At 33.8% G+C, this 27942-nt stretch overlaps 1 protein-coding gene across 4 annotated transcripts; it reads right to left on the reverse strand.

Moving 5' to 3' along the window:
• Positions 1-1117: 1117 nt before the first annotated feature.
• LOC106740767 (aldehyde dehydrogenase, dimeric NADP-preferring) lies at positions 1118-25561 on the reverse strand. 4 transcript variants are annotated; one of them, XM_014612131.1, is made up of 14 exons: positions 25547-25561; positions 24649-24740; positions 22586-22691; positions 11599-11636; positions 11282-11425; positions 11098-11193; positions 10625-10846; positions 10374-10537; positions 8161-8391; positions 7816-8013; positions 5755-5870; positions 5384-5519; positions 5050-5203; positions 1118-1302 (listed from the first exon to the last, which is right to left on the reverse strand). In XM_014612131.1, the coding sequence occupies exons 2-14, from the start codon at positions 24649-24651 to the stop codon at positions 1276-1278; spliced, it is 1635 nt and encodes a 544-aa protein (XP_014467617.1). In that variant the 5' UTR covers positions 24652-24740; positions 25547-25561; the 3' UTR covers positions 1118-1275. The 4 variants fall into 4 exon arrangements, with proteins under 4 accessions (XP_014467617.1, XP_014467616.1, XP_014467618.1 ...); XM_014612130.1 differs by lacking the exons at positions 5755-5870; positions 25547-25561 and adding an exon at positions 7117-7232; XM_014612132.1 differs by lacking the exons at positions 5755-5870; positions 22586-22691; positions 24649-24740; positions 25547-25561 and adding exons at positions 7117-7232; positions 15345-15665.
• Between the last annotated feature and the right edge of the window lie 2381 nt (positions 25562-27942).

The raw sequence follows: 27942 nt of genomic DNA on the forward strand, positions 1-27942 counted from the left end.
AACTGTATCGATAGTTTAGGCGCATACTTTGATTAACATTATGCTGTCCGGGGTCACCACGTTGGTGTCCCACGAAAACTATCGCGCAAAGGCCGGTGACACCACATTGGTGTCGTGCGCAAAACTATCACGCAAAGGCCGGTGACAGCACTGTGGTGCCGTTTGTGTTCTGATTGTATACTGTTGGTGTTCTGTTCGTGTTCTGTTTAAGTAACAATAAGTTACAGACATAAGCGTGTTTTTTATTTTTATAAGTACTTGTGCCCTTTGATAATGGCAGACGTAAGAGAAGACACGGTTATTCGAGATGAATGCGCGGACAACTTGTCTGACGTTCCAATTGAATTTGATGATTGCGAAGAAGTGGAAGACATCTAAAAGAGAAATACTAAGTACCCAATAAAATATTAATAAATAAATATAAATATATAATACGAAAAAAATGTTACATTTATTTATATATATTCTCGAAATTTCGTGAAAATAGCGGGACAGGATTGAAAACTAATGAGAACTGACGATTTATGATCTCCTGAAAACCTCGAAAAACCGCCGGCGCCAAACAAAAAAATCCTGATGAAACGTGCGGACGGCAAAATGTTAATTATAATGCTTCTTGTTTGAGATATAATAAACCATACTTTCAGTTCGAAATCGGACATTTTATACTTAATGACCTAATATTATGATAATATCAAAAACAAATTTTTTTAAATCATATCCAATACAGCGACCTACTTAGCTCTTTTTTAAAAAAACTTCATTTAACGGTTAAAATCCAAATCTAATTGAAACTTGAATCTTTGAATGTGAGAAACTTGATTTTTAAACAAAGCTTTAGACAGACAGCAAGAGACAGCCAAACAAATATATTTTAACGTAATATAATAGTAATGTACGGAATTAAAGGAAGAATATCACACACACACACACACACACACACACACACACACACACACACACACACACACACAAAGTGAAATATACATATATATAAAATAAAGATTTAATATACCATTCGATATATTTTGTACAACATATATATTCAGATAGAAATAATTTCCCTAATATAGCTCTCCCAATAAATCTAATATATTTGTATAAGAAACGTTCTTACTTTAAGTATAAACAATGTAGAAGGTTTATTACATATGGTACAAAAATAATGATGCTTTTTGTTGTACGTGGGATATTAAAGATAAACAACGCCTTTACATCTGCCTTTTGTTGTTAAATGTCGATTATGTCGAAATGTCGATAACAGCCAAGTAATTACTAGTGGTCTTCCGGGTAGTTAAATTCCTGTAACAATACTCGCGTTTGTTCTCTCGTCCTCTTTATCATATCTAATGACTGATGACTGATGAGGATGCTTTGCGCTACCAAGTAACTTAAGCCGACGGTACACGATGCTTGTTTTCGCGCTGGATTGCTTGCTGGATAGAAATACTGCGTTCTGATTGGTGCATTTCCAAAAATAGATGACAATACATCAATCAAAACGCAGTATTTGCATCCAGCACGAAAACAAGCATTGTGTGTCGCTGACTTTAAACGCACGCGCAAGGTGACACGAGGTTTGCGGGGGCAATCACAACGCAATAAGTCATCGGATGCGTTAACTATGACAAATAGACGATGAAAAAGAAACAAAAAATATATCGTAATACTACTGCTTGATAAACCTATAAAGACAGTGTATGTGTTATATGTGTTGTGTACGTGTGTATGCACAGACACCAATCTTTTTTGCATGCGTTTGAAATTAATGATCTAAAATTGAATGGGTAAATATGAATCAAACACTGGTAATAGTGTGAATGTATGAGTCTCTAAGGATATTTTAGAATGCAATTTTCTATTTAAGAATATTTTAGAACCTTCCTCAAATTTATGTATTTTTAGGCCTTTTATTAATTTTAAAGATATTTCAAGATATTTAACAAGCTGAAAACCATCTGCTTTTTAACACTCTTTGTCCTAAGCCTGAGTATAGGTCGGGGTAGCATGCAGACGACAACTGCCGAAGCCCGAGTCGGGCTTGGCTATTTAATTCCATACGTTTCTGCTGCTTTTAAAGTGCTTTTTTCACACTTAAAATTGATATATTGGTTGCTAAGTTACAACATACACCAACAACGGAAATTTTTTAATAGACATCAAAATTGTCGAGGGTCCATTAATAAATCCTCTTTAACCCTTTCGCTAAGAGCGTCGCCTATAGACGACATCCGCGCGACGACCTGTGTGTACGAGCGTCGCCTATAGACGACATCCGCGCGACGACCTGTGTGTACGAGTGTCGCCTATAGACGACGTCAGCGTGATACCACTTGACCATGAGACCCGCGATGTTTTTATTATTATGACGAGGCTGCACCGAAAGATGTAAGTCCGAACACCAGTTTACCTAAGCGCAACATGTACACTTTTCGGCGCAGTGCTCCGTTCAGTGCCGCTACTCCGGCGGCACGGTGGTCCGTTCAACGGTGTTACTCCGACGGAGCACACTGCCGTAGCGAAAGGGTTAAGGCCAAGGCTCCAAAGTGTTAATCATCTAGTCATGCTCTTTTTGTTATTCTTTTACTTTTCCAAAATAAATAAATATTAAATATGTTCAAAATTTTTAGACTTTGCGCACACGTGAATCACATGAAAATATAGCGAAAAAGAAACTGAAATTTTTACATTTAGCATTAAACGTTTGAGCGCCGAATGAGACTATAATATAAATATGCGATCAAAAATGCTTTTTAAATGCCAAGGCGGTCAATGCCCAAATATATATACTAATATATATATATACAATGGCGGACGTATACTTACATACAGTAAGTAGGAAAATTAGTACTTAGGAAAATTAAGTTTTATTCGTTGTGTACTTATACATGAAATAGTTAAACAAAAAGTCCATTACGTTTTTTACAAGTTTATAGCATATATTATGAGATAGCAAAACAGTGTTTATCGATTTACAATATTTAAGAAGTTTCTTGTGTTTGCTCAAGTGTTAATAATTAAGAAGTTTTTTGTGTTTGTTTGTTCGTGTTATATTTTCTGCGGACACGTACTTACGTACACTGTGGTAATATACAGATAGGTCAAAATTTCTGCATTAAACAATACTTATCAGTATCTACCGAGTAATGTAGGTAGAGAGACGTGTTGTGACAGTGTAACAACTGTGATGAGCAAACGAAAGAATATAACGCTAGAACAATGTCGTGCAAATACAGCAACTTCGCAAAAATGGGAAGTCTTATCGGAAGATTTCTACAGAGCTTGGGATATCTGTTATGGCTTGTTATCAAGCTATACAACGTATTAAACGTCATGGAACGCTAGATAATGTTCCTCGTAAAACAAAACCTTGTTAACCTAGCGTTATGTTCTTTCAAGAAACTTCTTAGTTATTGTAAATCCATAAATACTGTTTTGCTGTCTCATAATATATACTATAAACTTGTAAAAAACGTAATGGACTTTTGTTTAACTATTTCATGTATAAGTACGCAACGAATAAAACTTAAATTTTCCTAACTGTACGTAAGTATATGTCCGCCACTGTATATTTATAAAATAAATTAAGTTACGCAAATATTACGATACTACTCTCAAACATCAAGTATGATAATTACATAATAATGTTAAGTCATGAAGTTGTGAAAGAAAAAAAAGAATACAGTCGGTCACTGGACAGTTGCAGTTTTTTTTTACATGTTTCGGAACACATAAAAAACAACGAAGCGAACCTATGATTTACGAACATGTTCGGTAGATAGTCCAGACAGCTGTCAAAATAATATTGGGTTGGCAAATAAGTTCGGTTTTTTTGACTAGTATAAAATACAATTTATTTAATATATAAAATATATACTAATCAATAATGTATTGACCATTCTTTTCTATGACTTCTTGCCATCTTTTTACCAATTTCATAATCCCACATTCATAAAACGTCTGAGGTTTACCGGCAAAAAACTGATCCAGTTGCGTTTTAACNATTCGTGCGGCACCCAAACATTGAGGCGAGAAACGTATCCCAACTGACGCAAATGGTTTTCTACACTTGTGTGGGATATATTAAGTGTCGTAGCAATCTCTCGTATTGTTTGCCATGGATTTTTGTCGACGGTATTCTTTATTACAGCTGAATCAATCTCTGCTGGACGACCAGAACGGGACGCGTCACATCAAAATCTCCAGAACGGAATTTGGCAAACCATTTTTGACACACACGTTCTGTTAAAGCATCGTCCCCATACACATTACAAATCTTCTTATGAGCTTCCGCAGCTCGTTTGCCTTTTTTGAAATAAAAAAGTAAAATATGGCGAAAATGGACGTTCTTTTCTTCCATATTTGCTACCGTGCAGTACGCACAATACTCTGGTATTAACCGGCGTATGTTTACAAATAGGTTAGGTGGAACGTCGCTTTTCAGCTGTGCAAGCGCGTTGTGCGATAGCGCTGTGGAAAAGAGATAGCAGAACGAGTAAACCTACTCCGATTAAAAAACCGAACGAACTTATTTGCCAACCCAATATATACACATGTTTTGACATATCTAATTTTAATAGCTGTTTGACCATCTATTGCGCATGCTCGTGAATCATAGGTTTGCTTCGTCATATTTTTTGTTCTGAAGTATGTAAAAAAAATACTATTGCAACCGTCCTGTGACCGGCTGTACATATAATAGCATTTATTCGAGATTTTCTCGCATGAAATAAAAGGAGCGCGATAACGCTCGCTGGCGTTTTTGCAGGTAAAAACAAAAGAAGCTCCTTGGTGCTCAAACGGTTTAAATGTTTAAATTCGCGTTCCTTGAGCACTTTGTTACGCGAATAACATATTCCCTTCCAATAACGTGTGTCTCTTACTTTTTCCGCATTCACGATATTATGCTGTGATATATTTTATTCAACTATAGTTATGATATATGAACTGTTTTATTAGTCCCATTTACATAAAATGTAACTTGTTTCTAACGTAATATACCTGAATTGATATATGAATCGTATAAGATTAACTATTTCGTTTTTGTACCTTTGACAAAGCACTGATTCCAATCGTAGCAACTACACCGAAGCCGAACATAAGTAAATATGCCCAGTACTTCAGGCCTGGTATACCTGACCTTTTCTTCATCAATTGTTGAAGTATATTCATTTTTGCATCAGAATATGGTGGGTAGCGGCACCTGAAGAACAAATTTCTTGTTTAGCTGCTGACAAACTGAGGTATTATTTCTCACACATATACCATTAAGATATATAAGATAATTATAATGTAAAATTTTTATGAAATAAAGAGAGAGGGGGAGGGGGAGAAAGAGTGAGAGGGGGGGGGAGAGATATTTATACAAGAAAAATCGACTAACTGAGCCAAATTTTCTGCCAATTTGTTGTAGGTTCGGTACAAACAGCCCTTTTTGTGCGTGAACGTGTCGAACGAATATTTTCCATGATAGGCACCCATACCGGAGTTTCCTATTCCTCCAAAAGGCAAGGTCTCCACTATGAGAAATAAGTAATATAATGATAACGTTTGAAACATACACATTAAATATGATATATTTACAATGGCATTATATCTACTGCACGTATTTATAGCTACAATGTTAGTCACAGCATCTAATGCATTCTATTAAAGTGACAGATAAGAAGAAAGCAAAATAAGCAACCAATAAGAAGCGAAATGACGTCGGACTTGTAAAAGAATTATGGATTGTGACTATAAAATATATAGTACCTGCTGCGTGCATTAATGTGTCATTAAGTACAAAGCCACCACTAGATGTATTGTTGGTGAACAGCGACTTGATCTTTTCGTTTTGGCTAAATATGTACATCGCTAATGGTTTTTCCCTATATATGTATTACAGAAGTAACGCAAATACGTCAGTGTCATTTCTTCTTTTGGGATAAGCTACATTATATGTAATAACAAGAAAAATATTCGGTACATCACGTTGCGGTATCGTCAAGTCTGATCTTGCAATTTTACGATTATTTCTACAATTTGAAATATTGCTTTACGTTGCGTAGGTATGTTACTGCTCCCTATTTATTTTCAAAACGATCAGTTGGATGATGATATTCTGATCAGATATTTGTCACCAAAATTATAACATCATCATATTTTTGAAATTATCGGATAAACGTCAGATTTATCAGGTTACACAGTATCACAGTTCAATCGTTAAGTCCTTTGTTTATAAGATATATATAGAAGTGAAATTGCTTACAGAGAAGATATGTATATCTTTCACCGTCTATCTAAGCAATATAAAGATTCAAGTAAGTAACTTTTATATCAATTGTTTTACAATAGCAGTGTTCCAAATATTATCGAGAGGTTAAGAATAATTAATATATGATACATAATGTTTAGAAAAGGAAGAGAAAAAAGAAAAAAAACAATTAAAAGGACGTTTCACTTTTTGCACCATAATTAAGTGCTCAATGAGATGAAAAATATTCTTCTAAATATCCATGCACTTCTAAATATCCATGACTAAAAATATTACATGCATGACTAAAAATATTACATGCACGACTAAAAACATTACATGCGTGACTAAAAATATTATTTCCTAAACGAACACGATATTTACAAACATTCGAACAAATATATCTTCCAAGTACATTCCAAGAAATTAAAGATATTTCCAATAAGCAGCCTATATCAAACTTCGTTTGGCGATTTGCGAATTGGCGATTGAGATTCCATTGATTCAGGTAATCTCAACCTTGGCTCATTTTGTTCTGATTAATCGACCTCTAATTTCCACTTTATAATCCTCAGATTCTAATAAGCAGTCTAATACAAATTTTACTAATTTTTGGGACTTAAACAATATTGCTACGAGTACTAAAGTGTATTCGTTTTCGCGCCGCTGAACTAGTGCAATAAGTTGAAGCTAGACAAGTATATGTTTTCTCACTTCAACTTATTGCACTAGTTCAGCGGTGCAGCGAAAACGAACAGACCTATAGCTACAGAGATACATAAAGGAATAATACATGCTTATAATAAAAGCTTTATACAGTTCATAGGTCTTAGGTCATAACAACATTGTCACCAGATCCATTGTTATCGACCTGAACTCACCGACAAAATGCATTAACGTGTCATTGACGCATACCCCTCCACTGCGGGTCTGGTTGACAAATAGATCTCGCATTTCTTTGTTCTTCGAAAATATGTATAGTACGAGTGGATTTTCACTAGATGCAGAATATTAATTAATTGGATGCTGTACCTCATAAGTTCCATATGAGTTAAATCAAACATGTGACTCGGAACATTTTTCTGAACTCTATACACACAATATTCACATACAATATGCGTGAGGTAGAATTCTCATTGCTCGAAATAATACACAAGGTTTCCGAATTGATGTTCGTTACCTTATGTTAGCGCTATTTCTTACTAAAAATTCAAGTCAAACTACTGCAATATTCAAGAAAATGGTGATTATTCAACAAGTCTTCAAGTCGTATAAAAAAAACATTGTAGATTGACACATGAAATAATTCCTAATTCATCAGGTATTTCAGGAAAAAATGGGTTGGAATTTTTTCATTTGATTTTTGATAAGGAATGAATAACAATTAGTGGGTTCCAATTATGAAAAAAGTTCTGTGAAAAGTAGACATATGCGAATGGCTGAATAACTAAAATAGTTACAAAATCAGACTTAAAAATACACGATATTTTCCGATAAATTTATATGTAAAAAAACACAATAAGCGATATTCGAGTCTTCAGTTACGTACTGGAATCAAATATCCCATTCAAATTACTTACCGGCTGTTAATGAATTCAATTGCTTCGTATGCGTTATTAATATTTACTATCGGCAATATCGGACCGAAAATCTCGTGTTGCATGACAGGATCCGTCGGTTTGACGTTAACGAGTATCGTGGGCTCGATAAACTTATCTGCAGGATTTACATTGCCGCCCACAATGATCTTACCGTTGCCTAGCAAGTCAACAAGTCGCCTGAAAATAGAAAAAAAAAAAAAACAACTTTTGTTAAGTTAAATGTAACTGAAAACGATCCAAGGTGTCCATGAGCGTCAATTTGAAAGAAGTTGCGCGCAATTAAGTTGAATGTAATCCTGTCGATGTTTGTGTCGCAAAACTCACTGGTAATGTTTGTCTGAGACGATGCGCACGAGGTCGGGACTCTCTTGTGAATTTTCGCCGTAAAACTCCTTTAAGATTTTTTTGGCTATGTCGATAAATTTATTCTGCACCTCAGGCGTACAAAGAATGTAATCGGGAGCGATGCACGTTTGACCACTGTTTAAGCATTTGCCCCATAAGATGCGTTTCGTCGCTATTTCGATGTCCGCCGTGTTGTCTATGTACACAGGACTGTAAGTGGTGGTAAATGGTTAATGCAACTATATTCAAATGAGGATATTTTAACTCGCATATATGATAATGACGTATTTATTTTCGATACGCCTCGGAATACATTTAGCAAAAAGATATGTTCTCTGAGAATTCCTCAAAAGAAATCTTTCGTCAGATGCGTTTCGAAGTGCAGAAGACTTCATTAATAAAGTCATAATATTTAAGTCCTAATAGTACAGTGAAAACTTCTGTTCAGACACATCATTTCTAAATATTTGTACGTCGTGCGTTTAATTAGAAAGTTTCGATTTCGTTATACCTAGAGAATAATCACAACCATAAGGATGGATTTCTGGAACTCAGAGTAGAAGAATATTTTTTTGTGATTTTCCCTTAAGATTTTGAGGTAGTTTTAACCCTTATCGGACGCTAGCTTTTTATGCGTGATTCTCACTAGGTTGTAGCTGGTTTCGGTAAATATACGAACTTGTCACCTCTTACGTGACGTACGACCGCAGCGACAAAGTATTGTTGTCACGTGAGAGGTGACTTACGACCGATAAGGGTTAAAAGGAAAATTACATTTGTACAAAAAGTTTCCAAATAAAAAATGTTTTGAATCTTAGAAGATTAATGGAGCCTTCTGTGTACCGAAAAGTAAGTGCTTTATGCCCGCGATTATACATCGCTTTAACCGTTTGAGTCCCGGGGGGTATTGAAAAAACACTGTCGAAGAATCCCAAACAGCGCAACCGCGCTTTTACTAAATGAGTACGAAAAGACCCAAGCAGCGCGATAGCGCTTGTTTTATTTCATGTCGAAAAATACCAAGCGGCGCGATAGCGCTTCTTGTATGTGTTAGGTAACGTGATTCTCGTCTTTTTCTCATCGCTTCGTCATATTTATTGCAGTTTGTAAAGTGATCGGACATATTTTTTCGTAAGTGTTACTCATTAGTAATAATTGTGTGTTTCAAAATGATTAGACGAAGCAACGCAACAAGTAATTTACGACAATGCGTAGTCTGCAGCACAAAAAATGCAATAAAAAGATCACATTTAATTTGCATGCGATGTAAAAAAGGAATTCTAATATGTTTTGATAAACACCGATGTTACAAATTATAAGTGTTACTCTCCATTTAAATTGTTTGTTCATAACACAAAAATATTGTTAATTTGTAATTCGTTATTTTATAAAATACATCTGTATTATTACATATGCGTACTGTAAATTTATAAATATTTCAAGTTTTGTTCGATAAAATTTATTGAGAAGATAACAATGAAATAAAAATTTTTATTTTGGAATGTATTATTGCATTATTATAGTATTATTCTACATATTGTAAAATGTACTATTTACATTAAAAGGAGCTGTGTGATGTACTTGCGTCAGTAAATCTGAGCTTGCGACTTCGACAATCGGTAACGCACCGTCAGTTGTCCANTAATTTGTAATTCGTTATTTTATAAAATACATCTGTATTATTACACATGCGTACTGTAAGTTTATAAATATTTCAAGTTTTGTTCGATAAAAATTATTGAGAAGATAACAATGAAATAAAAATTTTTATTTTGAAATGTATTATTGCATTATTATAGTATTATTCTATATATTGTAAAATGTACATTAAAAGGAGCTGTTTGATGTACTTGCGTCAGTAAATCTGAGCTTGCGACTTCGACAATCGGTAACGCACCGTCAGTTGTCCATAATGCTTGAAATGTGCTGGGTTTTCTCGACATAAAATCTCAACAGCGCGATCGCGCTGCTCGGGACTCAAACGGTTAATTAATGTATACTTGTTTCTATCGTCATGGTTTAAATTTAATCGACGATTAACTCAACAGTATTGATCAATCACACTTGCCAATTAGCTGAACTAATAATGAGCTGAACCGACTAATGGCAAAAGGGCCAATTCTATTCAGTTAATCTCGATTAAATTTAAATCAAAGTGATAGAAATAGGCATTAGCCGCACCGTCATTTTACCTCTTGCCACCCAGCTCCAGCGTAACAGGCGTAAGGTATTTATTAGCCGCTTCCCGCACGATTCTACCGATCGCCGTGGACCCGGTGTAGAAAATATAATCGAAACGTTGCTTGAGTAACTCCGTCGTTTCGGCGACTCCACCAGATATTATGTGACAACAGTCCTATCCGCAAGAAACACGGTCGATTTCGAAGTAGTTATCTTCTCGCAAAGCAAATATGCTATAAATTGCGAATACCGTTGTACATACCGTGTCCAAATATTTCGGGACGGTCTCACATAGATATCTCGACGTAGCCGCTGCCACTTCGGACGGTTTTATGATCACGCAATTTCCGGCCGCGATTGCGCCTATCAAGGGGCTCAGTACCAACTGAATGGGATAGTTCCATGCACCGATGATCAGCACAACACCATAGGGATCCTTGCGGATCTCCACCGAATCGAAAGTGTACGCCAGTCCCGCAGACGGCTGCAAGAGATCGCATTTCAAGTGTTTTGCGTTCTGAGTTACCGCGCACCAAAATCAATCGAACAAATAAATGGAAGCAAGAAAGCGATCGGCGTAAATTATCAGGTCTGTTCGTTTTCGTTGAACTAGTGCAATAAGTTGAAGCGAGACAAGTATATGTTTTCTCACTTCAACTTATTGCAATAGTTCAGCAATGCAGCGAAAACAATCAGACTTATCGATAAGGTGACCGTGGTGAGGTGCATACTTACTTTTTCCGGAGCTGCCCATTCTTTGATATGCATTAGCACATATGTAATTTCCTGTGTCACATAGTCGATCTCCGCGATGTACGACTCATACTTGGACTAAGGAAAAAATCAAAGTTTCGCAATAAAATTAGATAATATTGAGATTATGTAAAGCGCACAATTTTCTACAGTAACATGGACGTACTTTACGTAAGTCCTCCTCCAGCACCGCTATAATACTCGATGAAGTCTCCTTTAACATATGCTGGAGTTGCTTCAATTGCTTGATTCTCCATTCTATCGGTCTGGTCTTACCACTGTTGTACGCATCTCGCGTTTGTTGGACTAACTGCGACGATAATAAATTATATGAATTAATGCCGACTGCTCTTATTTTATTCTTATCTGCTTCGCGGACGCGCGAAATATCGCGGGAATATTGATTTCGATTCGCTCGAATTGTAAGTCAAATGCCAAGGTGACGATACTAAAGTGATTTTTTTTGAAATACAGGTCACTTACGTCAGAGAAGTTCGTCGTCTGTTTGCCATTCGTGTACGCTGCAACAAAGAAACATTTCAAATTCTCGACTCTTGGTTTACATAGGAAGAGGTCGGCTAAATTTAGATCTTATTTAAATAGAGGGGGAATTTATGTAAATTAAATGTACATATCGATAAATTAGCTGTGCGTATTGTTATTAATACAAAAGGTGGAAGTACAACAAACTATACGATTACGACTGAATTTTGTGGAAACATTAGTCATTATACTGATATATTCAAAATATACTCCTGCTTGAGGACTGCTTTGTACATTTGCTACACGGACAAAAATGTTGCTGTAATGCTGTAGAATTGATCAACGCTGCATTGGAGCAAATCTTCAATAGCAAAATATTATCAAAATTGTTTTAATGTAACTTGAGAATTCATTTTAATAACATTCTATTTGTGAAACACGTGAGATATTACATTACGACGTCGTAACTGTAATGAAGAATTCAGAAAATACAAAAATATCTTTATCGTACTCTTATCTAAATAGAAAAAAATATAATGAAAATAAGAAAGATACGGTATATACAAGATATCCTGAACTAATCTCCTGGTTCCCGTGGTGTGGCAAGCAGAATGGATAAAACTGAAAAGTCATGTCACTATTTTGCAAAATTCGCAATAGTTAGCGAGGAATTTATTATTTTGTCTGAGCTAGTAAATGCACGGGAAGAAGTAGGCTAGACTCTGTATAAAGAAAAATGGTATATTTCCGAAGGTCTTCTAGTGTGTTTGTCTAACTATAAATAATAGGCGTATGTATATAATGAAGAACGTGTAATTACTAGTTGAAATGAATATCTAAAAGATCAAGGCGATATGACGATCGTTACGCAACTGATTTGTTTCCTTTTATATAACATTCGCAGACTGAATAAAAAATTAGTTTAACGATAGTCGATAAACTTTTAGTTCATCCGATTTATTTGATCAAAGTGCTAAATAATACAGATCAATGTACTAAATAATGTAAAAAAATTTATTTTAATAATATTTTGCTCAGCATCGATAGAATAATAATTTTGTCCTTGATAAGCCACGTGTTCAGTCGTGTTTCCAATGAAAATTATTAAATTAGGCAACTTGCTGATAAACCATTTGAAATACGTAGGATGAGACAATAATTATTATCACTTTTGAATATTTTTGGAAGATAAAAATATTTTATTAACGATCAAATGAAAATGAAAAATGTGTATATTTACAACAAGTGCCTAAAATAATGACCACTGGAATCGACACAACTTTTATTGGATAAATCTTTCTCCTATTCTCATATCTCGAAGATATCCAAAGTATCAATAGTGATTGTCTTATATCCTATATATTTACGCATTCCATTATCGATATCATGTTATGTCCACTTAATGGCTACGTGTCCAGCAAACAAAACAGCTTAATATGTACTTTGCACCACATCGCCGGTAGTTTTATTATATAATATAATATTTTATTACTCGTATCATTAAATTCCTATTTATAGTTTTTGTTGAACGACACCAGCGGTTTACATTTTCCACTTACTAAACGATCATCATTTTTTTCAGCATATTTTTCACGCTAAACATGTTGGAGAAGTGTAAACTGCGGAGTGTCGTGTTCAACAGAAAATCTTCAAACAGTTAGGAAATTGCTGGCGGTACAATGCTTGCTGCTTTTCCTGCCGAGCAAAGCTAATAATTATGCATGAATACAGTATGTTTCTTTTTCAATATCTTGACCCTTGACCGCGAATGCAAAGAGTCGCAATAAATCAATAGAAATGACTCGAGTTGGAGGTAGTTTTTTTCCAAATACCTCTCAGCGCAGTTAAAGACGCAGTATGTTTGTATTATTAATCATCTCACACTTGTCAAGTCTGTATTTGATTAAAAATTGAAGTTTGATTGTGGATTATAAGATTATAAGATATATCTTAATTTGTGAAGATTTGTGATGATTGTGGATTATAAGATTATAAGATATATCATAATTATAAGATTTATCTGATCGGCACGAAAATGAAAGTTGATTGATTTATCAAATTCCAATCTTTAATCCGAAATTTTCGAGCTTCAATTTCGAATTTGACACGGGCTTTGCAGAATGCTTCGATTTGATAAGCGTATCGTATCCTGAAAGAAAAGATCAACAATATTTCATGTGTTGAAATTTCTATTGCAAATTTTATTCGAAGTTAATTCGCTCATCCTGAAAGTTCTGCGAATCCAATTTCGGAAAAAGAGAAGATCGACAATTCAGTATGCTTGCGAATTAACGCGTGGAAATAAGAGAAAAAGAAACAAATGATGAATGTAGATTGACAGGAAAACATTAGCTAAGTTCGGTAGAAAAAGTAGCTTAAGCCGTTAATACATCAAATTATTCCATTCTAAAGCTCGCCACAAGAGACCCACATTCTAAAAGCGGCTTTCACCAAACTCAACTTAAACTAATCATTGAGTAATAATAGGAAATGCCAACACCAATTCCCAATTTTATAATTTGTCAACAAGTTTATTCAACAAGAATCAAAAAATTAATAATTTCTATTTACGTTAAAATAGAACAAATAATTTAACTGACAGTGGTTTTAAATTGACTAAAATAATCAGAATTCAGTGAAAGTTACCTTAACTGATATAACTTGATGTGTTACATTACTTGATCTGTGTATATTATAAGTCTGTATTTTTTAGCTAAATCAGATTACATCTTTTGCTTTTAAAGTTAAATAAATATATATAAGTATATAGTATATAAATATAGAGTCTATCGCTAAGTGTCTCATCCGTCGTATACTTATAGTTTAAGTAAATGTGAATAAGAAAGTCCTCTAACATTTTGCAAACTATGCAAAATTTTGTTATTAATTTATTGAAAGTAGCCATGTATAGAGGTTTCTTTAAATAATAACTCAAAATACAGGTGTGGTTATTTGCAAAATAGTAAAGCTTTGTTTTGTTCAGAGTGATTTAATCTACAAATATATGATAGCTGTTAAACATAGTGACGGTATATTGAACTTTGAAGTTTGAATTTGGAATTTGTCACTGGGTATACAGTTACACAACATATATATACATGTACACATGTATATATATATGTGTATATGACTCAGAGATAAAAAAAGAAGAGGAACCAAGTTCCAACGAAGCACTAATTCAATTAAAAACAAGTACTCATTATTATCTAAACGAGCAATTCATAATTTGTAAGATATCGTGACTTCATTTACAAAAAATAACATACTGATAATATCGTGGATAAAATATTTCATGATAAAAAGTGAATTTTCATCAGGTCTGTTTGTTTTTGCTACACCGCTGAATTAATGCAATAAGTTGAAGTGAGGAAACATATACTTATTTCGTTTCAACTTATTGCACTAATTCAGCGGTGCAACGAACAGATCTATCATTTCGTTCCATATTATTCTAAAACTCACTACGCTTTTAGCTCAACGCCGAATAATCTCGAACGAAATTGTAGCCAAGTGAAAAATCACGCTAAGCAAATAAACTTGACACTCCTTGTATCTTTGTGTGGAATTTCACGCAGTATGGAATGTCAAAGAGACATTTTTTTATCACGAGCAAAACGTGTTTGATACATGGTCATGGATTTCGTCGGTTTCTGTATTTATTTACTTTCGTAACTTTGCGTGTAAGGCGAGACTACGTAAATGCGTGTGCGCGCGAGAGAGAGAGAAATGCGAAAAGAACGCCTTACCCATAGCGGTGCGATTAACTGTTCTTTCGGTTGTCACCCGATAACTAACCGTCAGACTCGACTAAGGAGGAACGATAGGCTGTATCTGACACTTCTTCGGTCGCCAATCGTACATGTGATATGATGCACCGCACACTGCGTCAGAGAATCCAAAGAAGAGAGATAAAAGCCCAATGTATACTTATAGGTGATTATTTTCTCAATGACAGCGGGAATAGCGAGGAGCGGTGGAAATGACGTTGCACAATACCACTTATCACAACAGTACAGAATATAATTCGCATTTTGCTGAGGAGAGCGTTTCCATGCACATATGCGCGATCTACATATCAGTGATGCTATTTCGAGCCTGAGCTGGAGAATTTCATAGGGTAAAAATGGTGAACTCTGATTGGATAAAGTCCTTAAAGTGCCTCTAGGCTACACTTTCTGTGGTATATGCAGTTTTAGATATTTCAGCTCGGCGAAGTATTTTACTACCAAATTATTTTCTGAGTCTTTTTTGCAAATATACAATGTACATTGTAGAGCCGGATTTTGCAATTAAGTTCTTAGATTGGAACTAACTTTGATTAACTTAACCAACTGATTAGCTCAACGAAATTGACCAATCGCACTGATCAGTTTATCCAATTGGCAAATGCCATTGATCAATTACATTGAGTTAATCAGTCGGTTAATTGAAATTGGTGCAAGTCATCCTTAATAATTTATAATTAACAGAAATACAGACTCATGCTGTATTCTGAGTGCCACGAATGTGTTACCTGCAGTGTAACACGAATAGATAACTGGTTATCATCCAAGCTGATTGCAAGGTAAAATTTACCGACAGAAGATTTGTCTGTGCTTAATTTTAGGCAGCATAATGTTTAAAATAGTGACATAAAACATCTTTAAAATACTTTAAGATATCTTAAATTCGTTAATATAAAACATTCTAGATATTAATATTTAAGTTAACATTAAATATTCTTTAAGACATCTTAAATTCGTTTTTAATCGCTACTTAGGATGTATTATTTAAATATATGAAGTAAATGGAAATGTCATGAAGGAAATAATGTTTATCTTTATGAGTCTGCATAAATAAATAATTTACATATACATAGATAAAGTAATTATCATACAATAAATTTAAAGTATGCAATATCGTACTACATTATTTATGGAAAATAATCGTGAAATCGATTGAGTTGTTCATACGGCTATTAGTTATACGGCTATTAGCTATACGGCTATCAATTTATCTGGAACAAGACTTTATACTTAAAAATCATTTTTTCTTGCGATAAATTCCAGTTGGGCCGATCAATATTGTGAGAATGATGTCAAGAGTCAAAAGTTATCAAAACGAGAAACGTTACATTCTATGAATCTACATTACTAGTCATATTTCTATATTCAAATTATGTGTATTTAAATAAATTATTAAAGTGAGCGGTAACGTATATCGCAATAAATTCTTTGAAAGATCAAATACCCAGGATAGAGATCTTTCCTTGGAAAAAGTGAAAGGTTTACTTTATCAAATTTCTCTTTTAAAGGACTAAAATTTAAATAATGAGCTGACTGATCATGGTCGAAAATAATCGAGAACATTGGACTGGTTGTTTTTAAATTTTCAACTATGATTAATTAATTCGCTTATCGTTTAAGATTTACCGCTTACGCCTTTCATACGTATATAGTGACAAATAATGACAGCAAAAAGATTTGTTATACGAAAAAAAGAATTTTGCTGTTGTAGTAAAACATTGTTGTGACAGCGATAAAATTTAGTTGGCACAATAAAAAATTAATATTTTTAATAAATCCTTTTGCTGTCCAAACAAGTTTTTTTGTCATTATATTAAGAAATAATTTGCTGTCTCTGCAAAATTATTTTCTCTACGACTGATTCTCTATGACTTATCAATGACATTATCCAGAATATAATTTGTATAACTGCACAATGCATTTTCTCTCTCTCTTGCAGAAAAGTTGATCAATCGCATGACAAGTTTAAAAGCAACCGTAATGTACGCTCTTTGTATTTGTTTTACCGATCATTTGATACAGTTATCAAACGGTAACTTTTTTTATTAAATCATCTTAATTTCGATGATGCAAGTACGATTGCGTATTAAACTGGCACGATATGCATCAAGAAGACGTATTATAACAATTTAATACACCATTGTTTACAATTATCATTGAGATAAAGATAATTTAATGTAAGGTTATTAGCTGATTAGATGCATATAAACAAGACCATTATATTGGATATATAATTGGTCGAAAAATCGACCAGTTACGTAACTAATATAATGAAAATATAATAAGATAGCTACTTTTAACACGTTGACGCCGGCGTGCATCACCGGTGGGTCACACGTGCCTGTCCCGTGAGGTGGCGTGCATCAACGCCGCCCCACGAAGCAGACCGTGCATTCGGGCGCCGCCTCACAGAGAAAACCTTGAATATCGGCGCCGGTGTCAACGTGTTAAATTTAACGAACATCACGTATGCGTGATATTGCATGTTTCCATGGACACATTATACGACGTTTTAATGTTTTAGCGTATCGTACCAGTTTAATACGCAATCGTACGTACAAGGTCATAATAACAAGATTTAATGCTCACATATATCACGACGAAACGCATATTTATGAATATTAATACCAAGGACTTTTCATCTGTCTGTTATTTTACATACACAATCAATGAAGTGGTTTTATTACAATAGAAGTCAGCAAAATAAGATATAACCATTATACATACTACGTATTTACTATTAAAAGAACTTTATTGTAGCTTGATTGTGTATTTAAAATCGGCTCAACTACGATCTTGAGATGTTACAGAGTCTTTTTTTGCTAAATAGCATCTTAGGGTTATCATTCAACGACGACCTTTAATACATAATAGCGATGACTATAGCAATATGAACATACTGTATAAAAAGTAATGGAATAAAAAGAAGAGGAAAAATATCGACCGATAATGTTAGAGTTCTTCAATTATCACGTATGACATCTAACGAAAGTTATAAAAATTTAATCGGTCTTCGATTGGCCTATAATTGGCGGTTTTTAATAGCGCATTAGCCGTAGAGAAGAGTAGTTACAGAGCGACCGTTAGAGGTCGTCATCTGTCGATCGTCGCACCGGTTATGGAAAATTTATTTACACGCTTCGAACGAAAGTGAAAGATAATATCCAGGGAGATCTAGACGGAGCGGAAGGCGACTGTTATCAAACTAACCGCCATGTATTTCTCGTACAGAGCACTTCAGGTAATGCGCACTTTCTCCCGGACGTGGAAGTAAATTTCTTTCGCGAATTCGCAGTGAATCTTTCCACGCCGCGATGTCTCATTTCGCACTGTTATCTTTCAACGTAATATCCGGCGTTCAATGTTTTATAAATATAACCGAACTCCACGTAATATTAATTCCTGCTGTTATTTATCTCGATATGCATAATTATTCTTTATGTCATTTTAACTTTGCTCTTACAAACTTAATTGCTCTTACAAGAACGTAATTACTGATTATTGTAAATTACTGTTGCTTGTACGAGTAAGAAATGCACTGAAAAATAGTAATTTATTATTGGCCGATTTATTGACAGTCACTGAAGCGTAATTTACAATGGGCAGTAAGAGTATGTTCAGGAGAAGTAAGAATAAGAAATTGATCAATCATATTCGAATATAAGGAAAATAATCGACTATGATTAGTATTTCTTATTTCTTATAAACATATTCCTACTACCCATTATAGATTACGTTTAATACTTTTTTGTAAGGGTAATTATAAAGCGCTCTCGATGATTGAATGGAAGATTGATCGACTAGTTCTAATCAACCGGGACCTAGCTAACCAGTAAGGCACATTTGTATTTGGAAGCAAGGAATACGTTTAAAATCTAAAAATCTAAGAACTCATTACCATTCTCGTTAATATTCTTATTAAGATTGTTATTTACTTTTTATCGCAATGTCAGCGATAATAATCGCATATTGACGCAGTGAAAATTGCGATCTAGCATCGATTATAATTAGTTTATATGTTACGTCAATGATGTTGGCGTGTTAACAAGTTAATTTATTAGTATTATTATTATATTAATTAATTACATTAATTTATTAGTATTTCTGAGTGTGAATTTTGTCAAACACATGATTATCGATACATGATTGTCGATACATGATTATCGATTTTTTCCTAATACTGATATCATCGCATTTAACATGCAAACGATACTGAATAGAATATTGTTATCATCGCATTTAAAATGCAAACGGTACTGAGAATGCTCCATGTTAGCGCGCTAACATCGTTGTAAGCGCTCTCAGATTACAGGCCAAAATGTTTTAGTAACATTTGATAATTTTAATATTAATAATAGATTATTTGATGAATATTATCTAATCTTACATAAGACGAGTTGAGGCAGACTAAAATAACATTATTGTTAAATGTCAGATGATGCAAAAATCATTGTGCCTGAACAGGATTGTGAAGAAACCGGTATGAAAGTGACTGTTTGTAATGTTCGGTTGCTCGCTTAGAATACGCGAGATGCGTGAGTTTTGGTGAACATATTTCTATATTGAAAATTTACTATGCTACTGAACTCTTCAGCTGCATAAGTTCTACATACTTCTGTAAAAATTAACTTTTCCTTTAATACGTCCTACAAAATATATATGTTTCGCAAGATATAAAATATATGTTCTTCTGGGAGGTGTATATATTTTGAAAAAGCGCTCGTCACTTGCAAACGCATATATAAGTGATCTTGCAGAAACAAAATAGAATTTCTTATCATTCACTATTGTTATTGAAATTTTCGTTCGAAATGTGTACAGTTAATTTTGAAAACACATTTAATTCTTTAACATATTCAATTATTTATTTTCCAATATTTAATCTTTCGTAATACTATAGCCACAAGTAGGACTCTTACGTGAGACATTAAACTACCTGCGTGACATGATTTCGGTATCAGAGTTGGTATCCCAGCGATCAACGTGTACATATCGTTCAAAAATCTATCAGAATGCCAATTATATCTAATATATAATTAATCAATTAATAGATATAATTAGCCTTTTGATATTTCTATATATATATAATTAAAATTATTATACATTTAGATGTATATGTATATATATGTATATATATGATTAATGTGCAAAATAGTTTCATCACATTTTTTGTACACCGAGATAATATTGTAGCTTTTTTTCACATTCTTTTCAATTTACTATATATTTATTTACTAAATGTTTTTTAACGGTATAGGGATAGAATTTGAATAACCAGGAGATTATTTTTCTTTAGCAGGAATGTTGAGAGAAATCATTGTTTCTTGCATTCGTTCAATTTTCAACATTGTATATCTTTTGTCAAATTAACTTTTCCTATCTATCTGATTAATTCTCCGTAGTTCGTAAAAAGCCCTCTTCTTTTTCAATCGCTTATAATTTGAAAATCATCTGTGCCTCGATATTCTCGCCGAGGGAAATTCAACTCGACATTAGTCTGTCTCTCGATAAAAATATAATTCTGTACAAGGGATACACTCCGTGAAACATTCGGTGAAAGGCTATCATGCTGAGAGTATGTTTGTCAAAGCACTAGATACGAAATAACAGTAAAATGAATCGAGCAATCACTCCTAGACAAAGACATACCATTGTTACGGCCGTTCTGTGCTGGCTTCATGTGTATTTTGACACAGTCTCCTTCGGACGTGTTCACAGGACCGTCCCACATGTCACGGGAAAATACGATTTAAATCACGAATCTCCGGTATTACGAATGTTCGTTTATAAATCAAAAGATAATTGCCCAATAATTGATGATAAGAACAAAATAGGATGTACGCTTGATACGATTAAACGTATGTCGGTCACCGATTTGCTCCTGGCTTCAAATTCCGTGTGCTTTACCGAGCTAGTGTTCGCGACTACACCGTCGATGACTAGATTAAGCGAGGCAATGCGAAAGGTGCTCCGTCCATGACGATGGCAATGGCTAAGGCGGGGAGAGCTCGGAATTTAAACGGTGTTGTTGTTCATGTTCTTCGTTTTTATTCTCGATTAATTGACATCTATAGGTCGTATAGTTCTTTCTTATGTTTAACGCAGCATCTCGTGACTCGATTTTGTATAATCATCCAACGTCGAATCTGACTTGTTCTGAGTTTTATTCCTGACATTTATGCTCGTATTAATAGTTGTTACAATTTGTCTCACGTGAAATACAATGCAAATCTTAATTTAGAATTAGATCTGAGTTTTTCAGTTGAATCATGTACGATATACGTGACGTTAGATTTGCAATCGCGATTTCACTGAAAAAATTACATCTAACTCCAATCTTAAATCTGAGTATCTCACTTGTGACAAGTTTTAAATGATATCTGTTAATACGGACCTTAATCTCTTTGAATCTAACAAATTCTCGAGTCTCCGCGTAGTATCTTTCAATTTTTAGCTCTCACTGTTTCGCATTGCTTTAATATCTATCTACTTCATCAATTTCTCGAGTTTATCACATCGTGCCTTCTTTTGGAGCAGTTTAAGAGGGTCGCATCGTTTGAACTTGTTTAAACAATGATTACTGTAAGAAATTTAACAACTACGCAGAGTTAAAACTTAATATGCACGTGACGGTCATTCCAATTCTTAATAATTTAAGTACTTCCGAGTCGAAAGCATACTCGAACAGTATGCATCATGCTGCACGTTACCGTCTAATTGAAGAACGTGGAATGACTTTTGATACTTCATTAATTACATGTGCATTATGGTGAATCCGGATATGCATAATTCAAGTCGCATTTGAAAACCATTGATTAAATTAAGGATTACTTTGTTTGTACCGCAACGTAAAGAGCATACAGTATATTACAGCCCGTAATTGTAAGTGGTAAATAATCAGCGCAAGACGATCAGCTCATTGTAATTATAAATAATTACATGATAGATTTATGACTTATCTATTATCGCTTATGTTCTTAGTGCAGTACATATTTTTTATTATATTTTTTCCTATGTCTTCGTTAAGTAAAAACTTAATCGGTGTTTGAATGCAGTGCGCAGTATAAAATATAAAATCTTAATAGTTCCTGATCGTCAATGTTGCAAGAACATGATCAACATTACACTAGTCATAATAGTCTTTTTTGTGTTTGATAATTTATATCTGAAATTTGCAACAATTTCATTCGAAGGCTACTTACATAATTCAGAAGTATTTGAAGTAATCGGTTCTTGGATATCGATGCGACATACGTCTAATTGTTCTGGAATATTGATATCATCTGGAATGTCCATTACTATTTCCACCTAGAAGTAGAAATATCATTGTCATACAAAACGTATCCGAAATCACGATGTAATCGAAAGAGAGACGATTTCTAGCAGAGCGAGTCGAAAATGCGGGCTAAAATCTTTTTTACACGAGGTTTCCCTTTCAAAAAGTCGTGCATATGACTTAACGGTCCACGTGAAATCGTAGTTTCGCACACTCTTGCTGTTCGAATTACCATTGACACTACTGAACGCTCCAAGTGTGCGTTCCCCGTGTGTTCTAGAATTAGCGGCTAGCCATTTGGAAAGTAGGAAATCAAGATCTCTTCCTGAGTCTTTCTCCCACCCCCGCCGCCCCATCTTTCTCTCACACTCTTACACGCTATTCCACTTTCTCGCCGAGAGCGTAAGTTACGTGATCGTTTAATGTTCTGAATGTCCATTTGTACTGATAATATAAATGGTTAGCGAGTTTATCGAGAAACTTTGCTTCTGAATCAAATCAACTATCTTGAAGACTACAGGATACACTGAGAAAAAATCTAAATAATAAAAAAGATTTATTCGATTGATACTAATAATATATTTACTTGTATTTAAATTCTTTTACTTAAATAAATAAATAAATAAATAAATAAATAAATATATATGGTTTTTTTAAAAAAGCTACGTTTTTAAGAAAATATATTTTCTCATTCTAAAACAACTTTTATATACATTTTGAAAATATAGAAAAAATATTTTAGTATATAAATCTGTTTATTTCATGATATAAATTTGTAAATATTTCGGTATGTACATATAAATAAATATATTATTAGTATTCACACACATATACGCGCGCGCACGCACGTACACCCACGCACACACACATGTACACATACACAAGCCTGTGCTCGAATGTAGCTATATAGATCATTATCTCTTATTCGCGAGGCGAGAATATCACGGGTGTGGAACTGTCGCTGCTTATTACTGCTGCTATGCAGATTATTAAAACGGATGTTGTGCTTACGTTTGAAATTAACATTAATTTCCGAGAAGATCATTATCGTCAAAAAAAATTTATTATTCGACAAGGATATCAACCGACCGAAGTTTAAGGTCGCGGCTTTCGGAAAATCGTAAGCAATAAAACTTAAGCAGCAAAATAAGTCGAGCAATCACACTCGGGAATTTCAATACGATAGCCTTAAGATTTTGATAATTTTCGTCGATAACGCAATTGGTCAATTCGTTTATATTTGTTTAGGTTTTTATTGTTCACGTATCATTTACCATGTGTAACCATACGCTAACATTGCTGTTATTTCCCACATTTGTCACCAGGGTCGCACATATGTTGCACATTAATATTTTACGAAGCTCAACATCACATACGACTGACAGCGGAAATTTTCCATTCTATCTTCAGATAAACACAGGTGAGCGCAGTGACGTTCACTACCGGCTCTAAACGTAAATGATGCATTATTCTGTCACGATATTTCATCACACACATGCAATAAAATAATTATTAATTTTTCATTCTACGTCCACATATCAACAAATTAACACGTTTAATTCGCTACCAGTGTCACATTTGCATGAGCTTTCCTCTAGATTCACATTATTCAACTATTTTACACAATTACATAAGAAAAAGAAAATGTAAGATGGTCCATCAGGTGAGGAAAAACAAACCTCAATAGCGAATTTATATTATTATATAAAAGAAATATAAGGCGATCAAAATCTTTGCGAGAGCGGTTTTCTAAGTAAAACGACAATAGCAATGTGTTGAACAAGCGAGCGCTTTTTGCCGCGGTGGCCATAGTTCTCGGACTATTTCACCTGACAAATTAACACGTTTAATTCGCTACCAGTGTCACATTTGCATGAGCTTTCCTCTAGATTCACATTATTCAACTATTTTACACAACTGACAGTTTTCGATTCACATATCTATCACGTTATATTACACCAGATTCTGACCGTTTGTGTGTCCACTCACCATGTTCTTGAAAGTTCTTATTGTCGTATATCCTTCGTATTGCTACCGCACTCACTAATTCCGATGCTCAAGCGTTGACAGTCGCAGCCATTCTGTAAACGCAATATCAGATACGTTTGATGCAGTTTTTTATTTCCTTTAATTGACGTTGAGATAATAATAGATTTAATAGACATTAAATAATGAACGAGGAAAAAAAATAAGAAATTCCAATGATGTTGCGTTATAATCCAAATAGAAAATCTCGGATTTTTCTCTTTCTGACTACTTTTAAAACCACGAATCGATAAAAATATAACAAAAAATACGCAGATATTGTTTAGGAAAAAAGGTTTCTTTGAATTTATTGTACGTGTTTGTCTGACTTAAGTTGTTTCATGTAAATAACATAATTTTGTATCAAATATTATTTTGTTTGGATGAAAATGTTATTGTTTTATTAGAGTAAACCACATTGTTTGATGGAAGAAACAGTATTATCTAGAGGAAAAAATATCTTTTTCTATAAAAAAATTATTTTATTATATATTTAATATTATACGTATGTATGTGTTTCACTGAAATAAAAAGAAACTAAATAATTCTGTTTGTTGAATCAAATATTCGTTTGTTTGCTTTATTCCAAAAGACAAATTTATATTAACCCTTTGCACTCGAGGGCTCCGGAGCAGAGCCCTCGAGTGCAAAGGGTTAAAGAAATTTTATTAAATCCAAAAAAATCTTTTTCTTTCTCTGTATATGAGAAAAAATTTAACATATATATAAAGGCTAATTGATGGTTTATTCAATTAACGAATTAACATATTAAAGGCAACACCCGTGAGAGAGATGACAAGGAAAGGGAATCGAAGAGGTCTAAATTCAGCGATCTGTTGTAAAGCCCGGACTTAATACTTACGAGTGATGCGTGAACGTATGTATTGGCCGACTGCCGTTTGCGGCTTAGGCTCGAGTCTAACACACGTGTCATTAATAATCAATGTTGACCTCAGCTGATCTTTGCAGAATAAATTCTGCCGTAAGCAATTTTATGAAGTAATTTGAATAATTGCGCGAGAAACGCGCTAACACAGAGGAAAATAATCTTAAAATGTTCCTCCTTTATCACATATCTCTGCAGCCAGCAGAATATTAATTCGATAGCGTATCTTTTATACAAAACTGAGATAAAGGAATTAATTAGAAAAGAATATCTATCACACGAAAATACCAAGAAAGGTTTACATTAAACTTCGTTAATTCTTGTCAAATTTCCTGCGTTTGGAGTACTGAAACGAAATTTAGTCACATGCTATTTATGGTTTTTCTTTATTTTTTTTATTATTAAAATGAAATATTCGAACTATATTATTCATTGGTGTAAATGGGAAGATATATAAATATTTTAAAGATTTTTGAAGACACATAGCTCACTTTTTTGAAACTTTTTAAAAATTAATTTTCGATGTAAAATCTTAGTTGAAAAATGAGGCTATAAATTGCACGAGTGACATTTTTCATTCATCTTAATATATTTCGCTGAAGGATAACATAAAAGCTTAAACATATTTAAGAACTAGAGTTATGATCGTTCGTTTGTTGCGTATCTACATGCGGTATATTGTACTTGAGGTTGCGCGACCTTTAGCCCGTGAGACATAGTTTAGATTTACATTATTTATTTATTCATCTCTTTCCGGTGTGGTACGGCCGCTGATGTAAAAAGTAGACTCGCTTGTTTCTTGCTTGTTTGATATGTTTTGAAGCGCCTGAAACATCCAATCAGAAAACTTGAGAATTTCTTACCAAAGAATTCTTCCATTTGACGTCAACTGTGTATTATGTGCGTAATCATATGAATTGAAATTTTTTAAAGTAAGCTATTTTTGCAATAATTTGCAAAATCGCTCGCAAATGAAGCCTCTCTGTTCCTCGTTCTAAATTCTTTCTTTCAAAAATCTTGACGATTCGAATTATTCGATTCTCAATGGCACACTATTTGAGAAATGCTCCTCGACGGCCAAGGATTGATTTGATATTATTTCATAAACTTTCCCGTGTTTCTTATTGTGCTTTTTTAAGATTATTTGTGTTTATTAGAATTTATTATCAAAAAGGCATATGAACTTTGTACTGTTCGAAATATAATACACTAGACTGCATAAATATTTCGTCAATGATTTATTATTAAACATATAGACGTATAATAACTAGGCCGTGCGAACTCAACATCTCCCTTTGTTTGAACACGTCAGAAAGTAGAAAGAGATAGTTGCCGTATGGGTACCATCCCGTCTTTTTCTAACGACGTGCAGCGGGGTGAAGAATCCTTTCATAGTGAGGCCGAAATTTTCATTCCATACATAATTAGACGAAGACAAAATAGTACCCGTACAGCAACTATCTCTCTCTAACATATAACGACCTTGAGGCTGAATGTACAATCTAGTTATTATACACTTATGATTAAATATAAGATCAATCGGATTTTTCGATGACGCAGGTTTTATTATTCGATGCCTATTTGAATATGTTATCGATATGTTGATAATGACATCAGAAGTTATTAATACAATTTTATAACATTTGCGTTTTTCCGCGTTTTTATCACCTAGCTCGTGCGTCATATTATTTAATAGCTAATTTAATTTTAATTGAAATCTAAGATCTAAGATCTGTTAAAATTGTCGCTGCAGAAATACTAATGCAATACTTTCCGTTGGAAATCTCATTGAATGCTATTAAAGACCGGTTATTATACTGCGTTCAACAGAAGTTAGCATTTATTAAGTGATTAGTAATCATTATTTGTGATTAGAATGTCTAGAATATTTAGAATGATTAGAATAATTGTTTTGAAATGTCAATAAAGTACAACGCTACAAACTTTTGTTACAACCTAATATAATAATACTAATAAATATATATAAAAGCTTTAGGAATGTACTATCTAATCACCATTGAACTATATAATATATATACTGGTATGTTGGAGGTCGTGGCCTGTAAACAGATCTATAAAACAAAGGCCTAAATAGTATTTTGCTTTTGTCTTAATAACATGCTATATAGTTTGTATAATCTCAGATAAAACAAAGACGGACACAAACAGAGATACTACTAAGATACTATCTTTCTTAGCACGAAGTCATGCGGCAGAAACAAAAATAGTGTTTATTCTAGTTTATTATATAGTTCAATACCAGTCATTGTATTATCCTTGTTTCTTTTCGAAAAACGTTATCTGAGATGGAAATAAAGTTGATTTAAGAAGAGTGTGCATCATAAAGATTACCGACAAACGGTAAAACGATA

Source organism: Dinoponera quadriceps, unplaced genomic scaffold, assembly GCF_001313825.1.
Source record: "Dinoponera quadriceps isolate SergipeBrazil2010 unplaced genomic scaffold, ASM131382v1 scaffold453, whole genome shotgun sequence".
NCBI classification, from domain to species: Eukaryota; Metazoa; Arthropoda; class Insecta; order Hymenoptera; family Formicidae; genus Dinoponera; species Dinoponera quadriceps.

What these genes read in the sequence shown, in the direction of transcription:
- LOC106740767 (XM_014612131.1), bottom strand. An exon ending in GTCTCAGACAAACATTACCA is followed by an intron (nt 8,014 to 8,160) that starts GTGAGTTTTGCG and finishes TTCTATTTTCAG; the next exon opens with GCGACTTGTTGACTTGCTAG. An exon ending in CACATTAATGCACGCAGCAG is followed by an intron (nt 5,520 to 5,754) that starts GTACTATATATT and finishes TATTTCTCATAG; the next exon opens with TGGAGACCTTGCCTTTTGGA.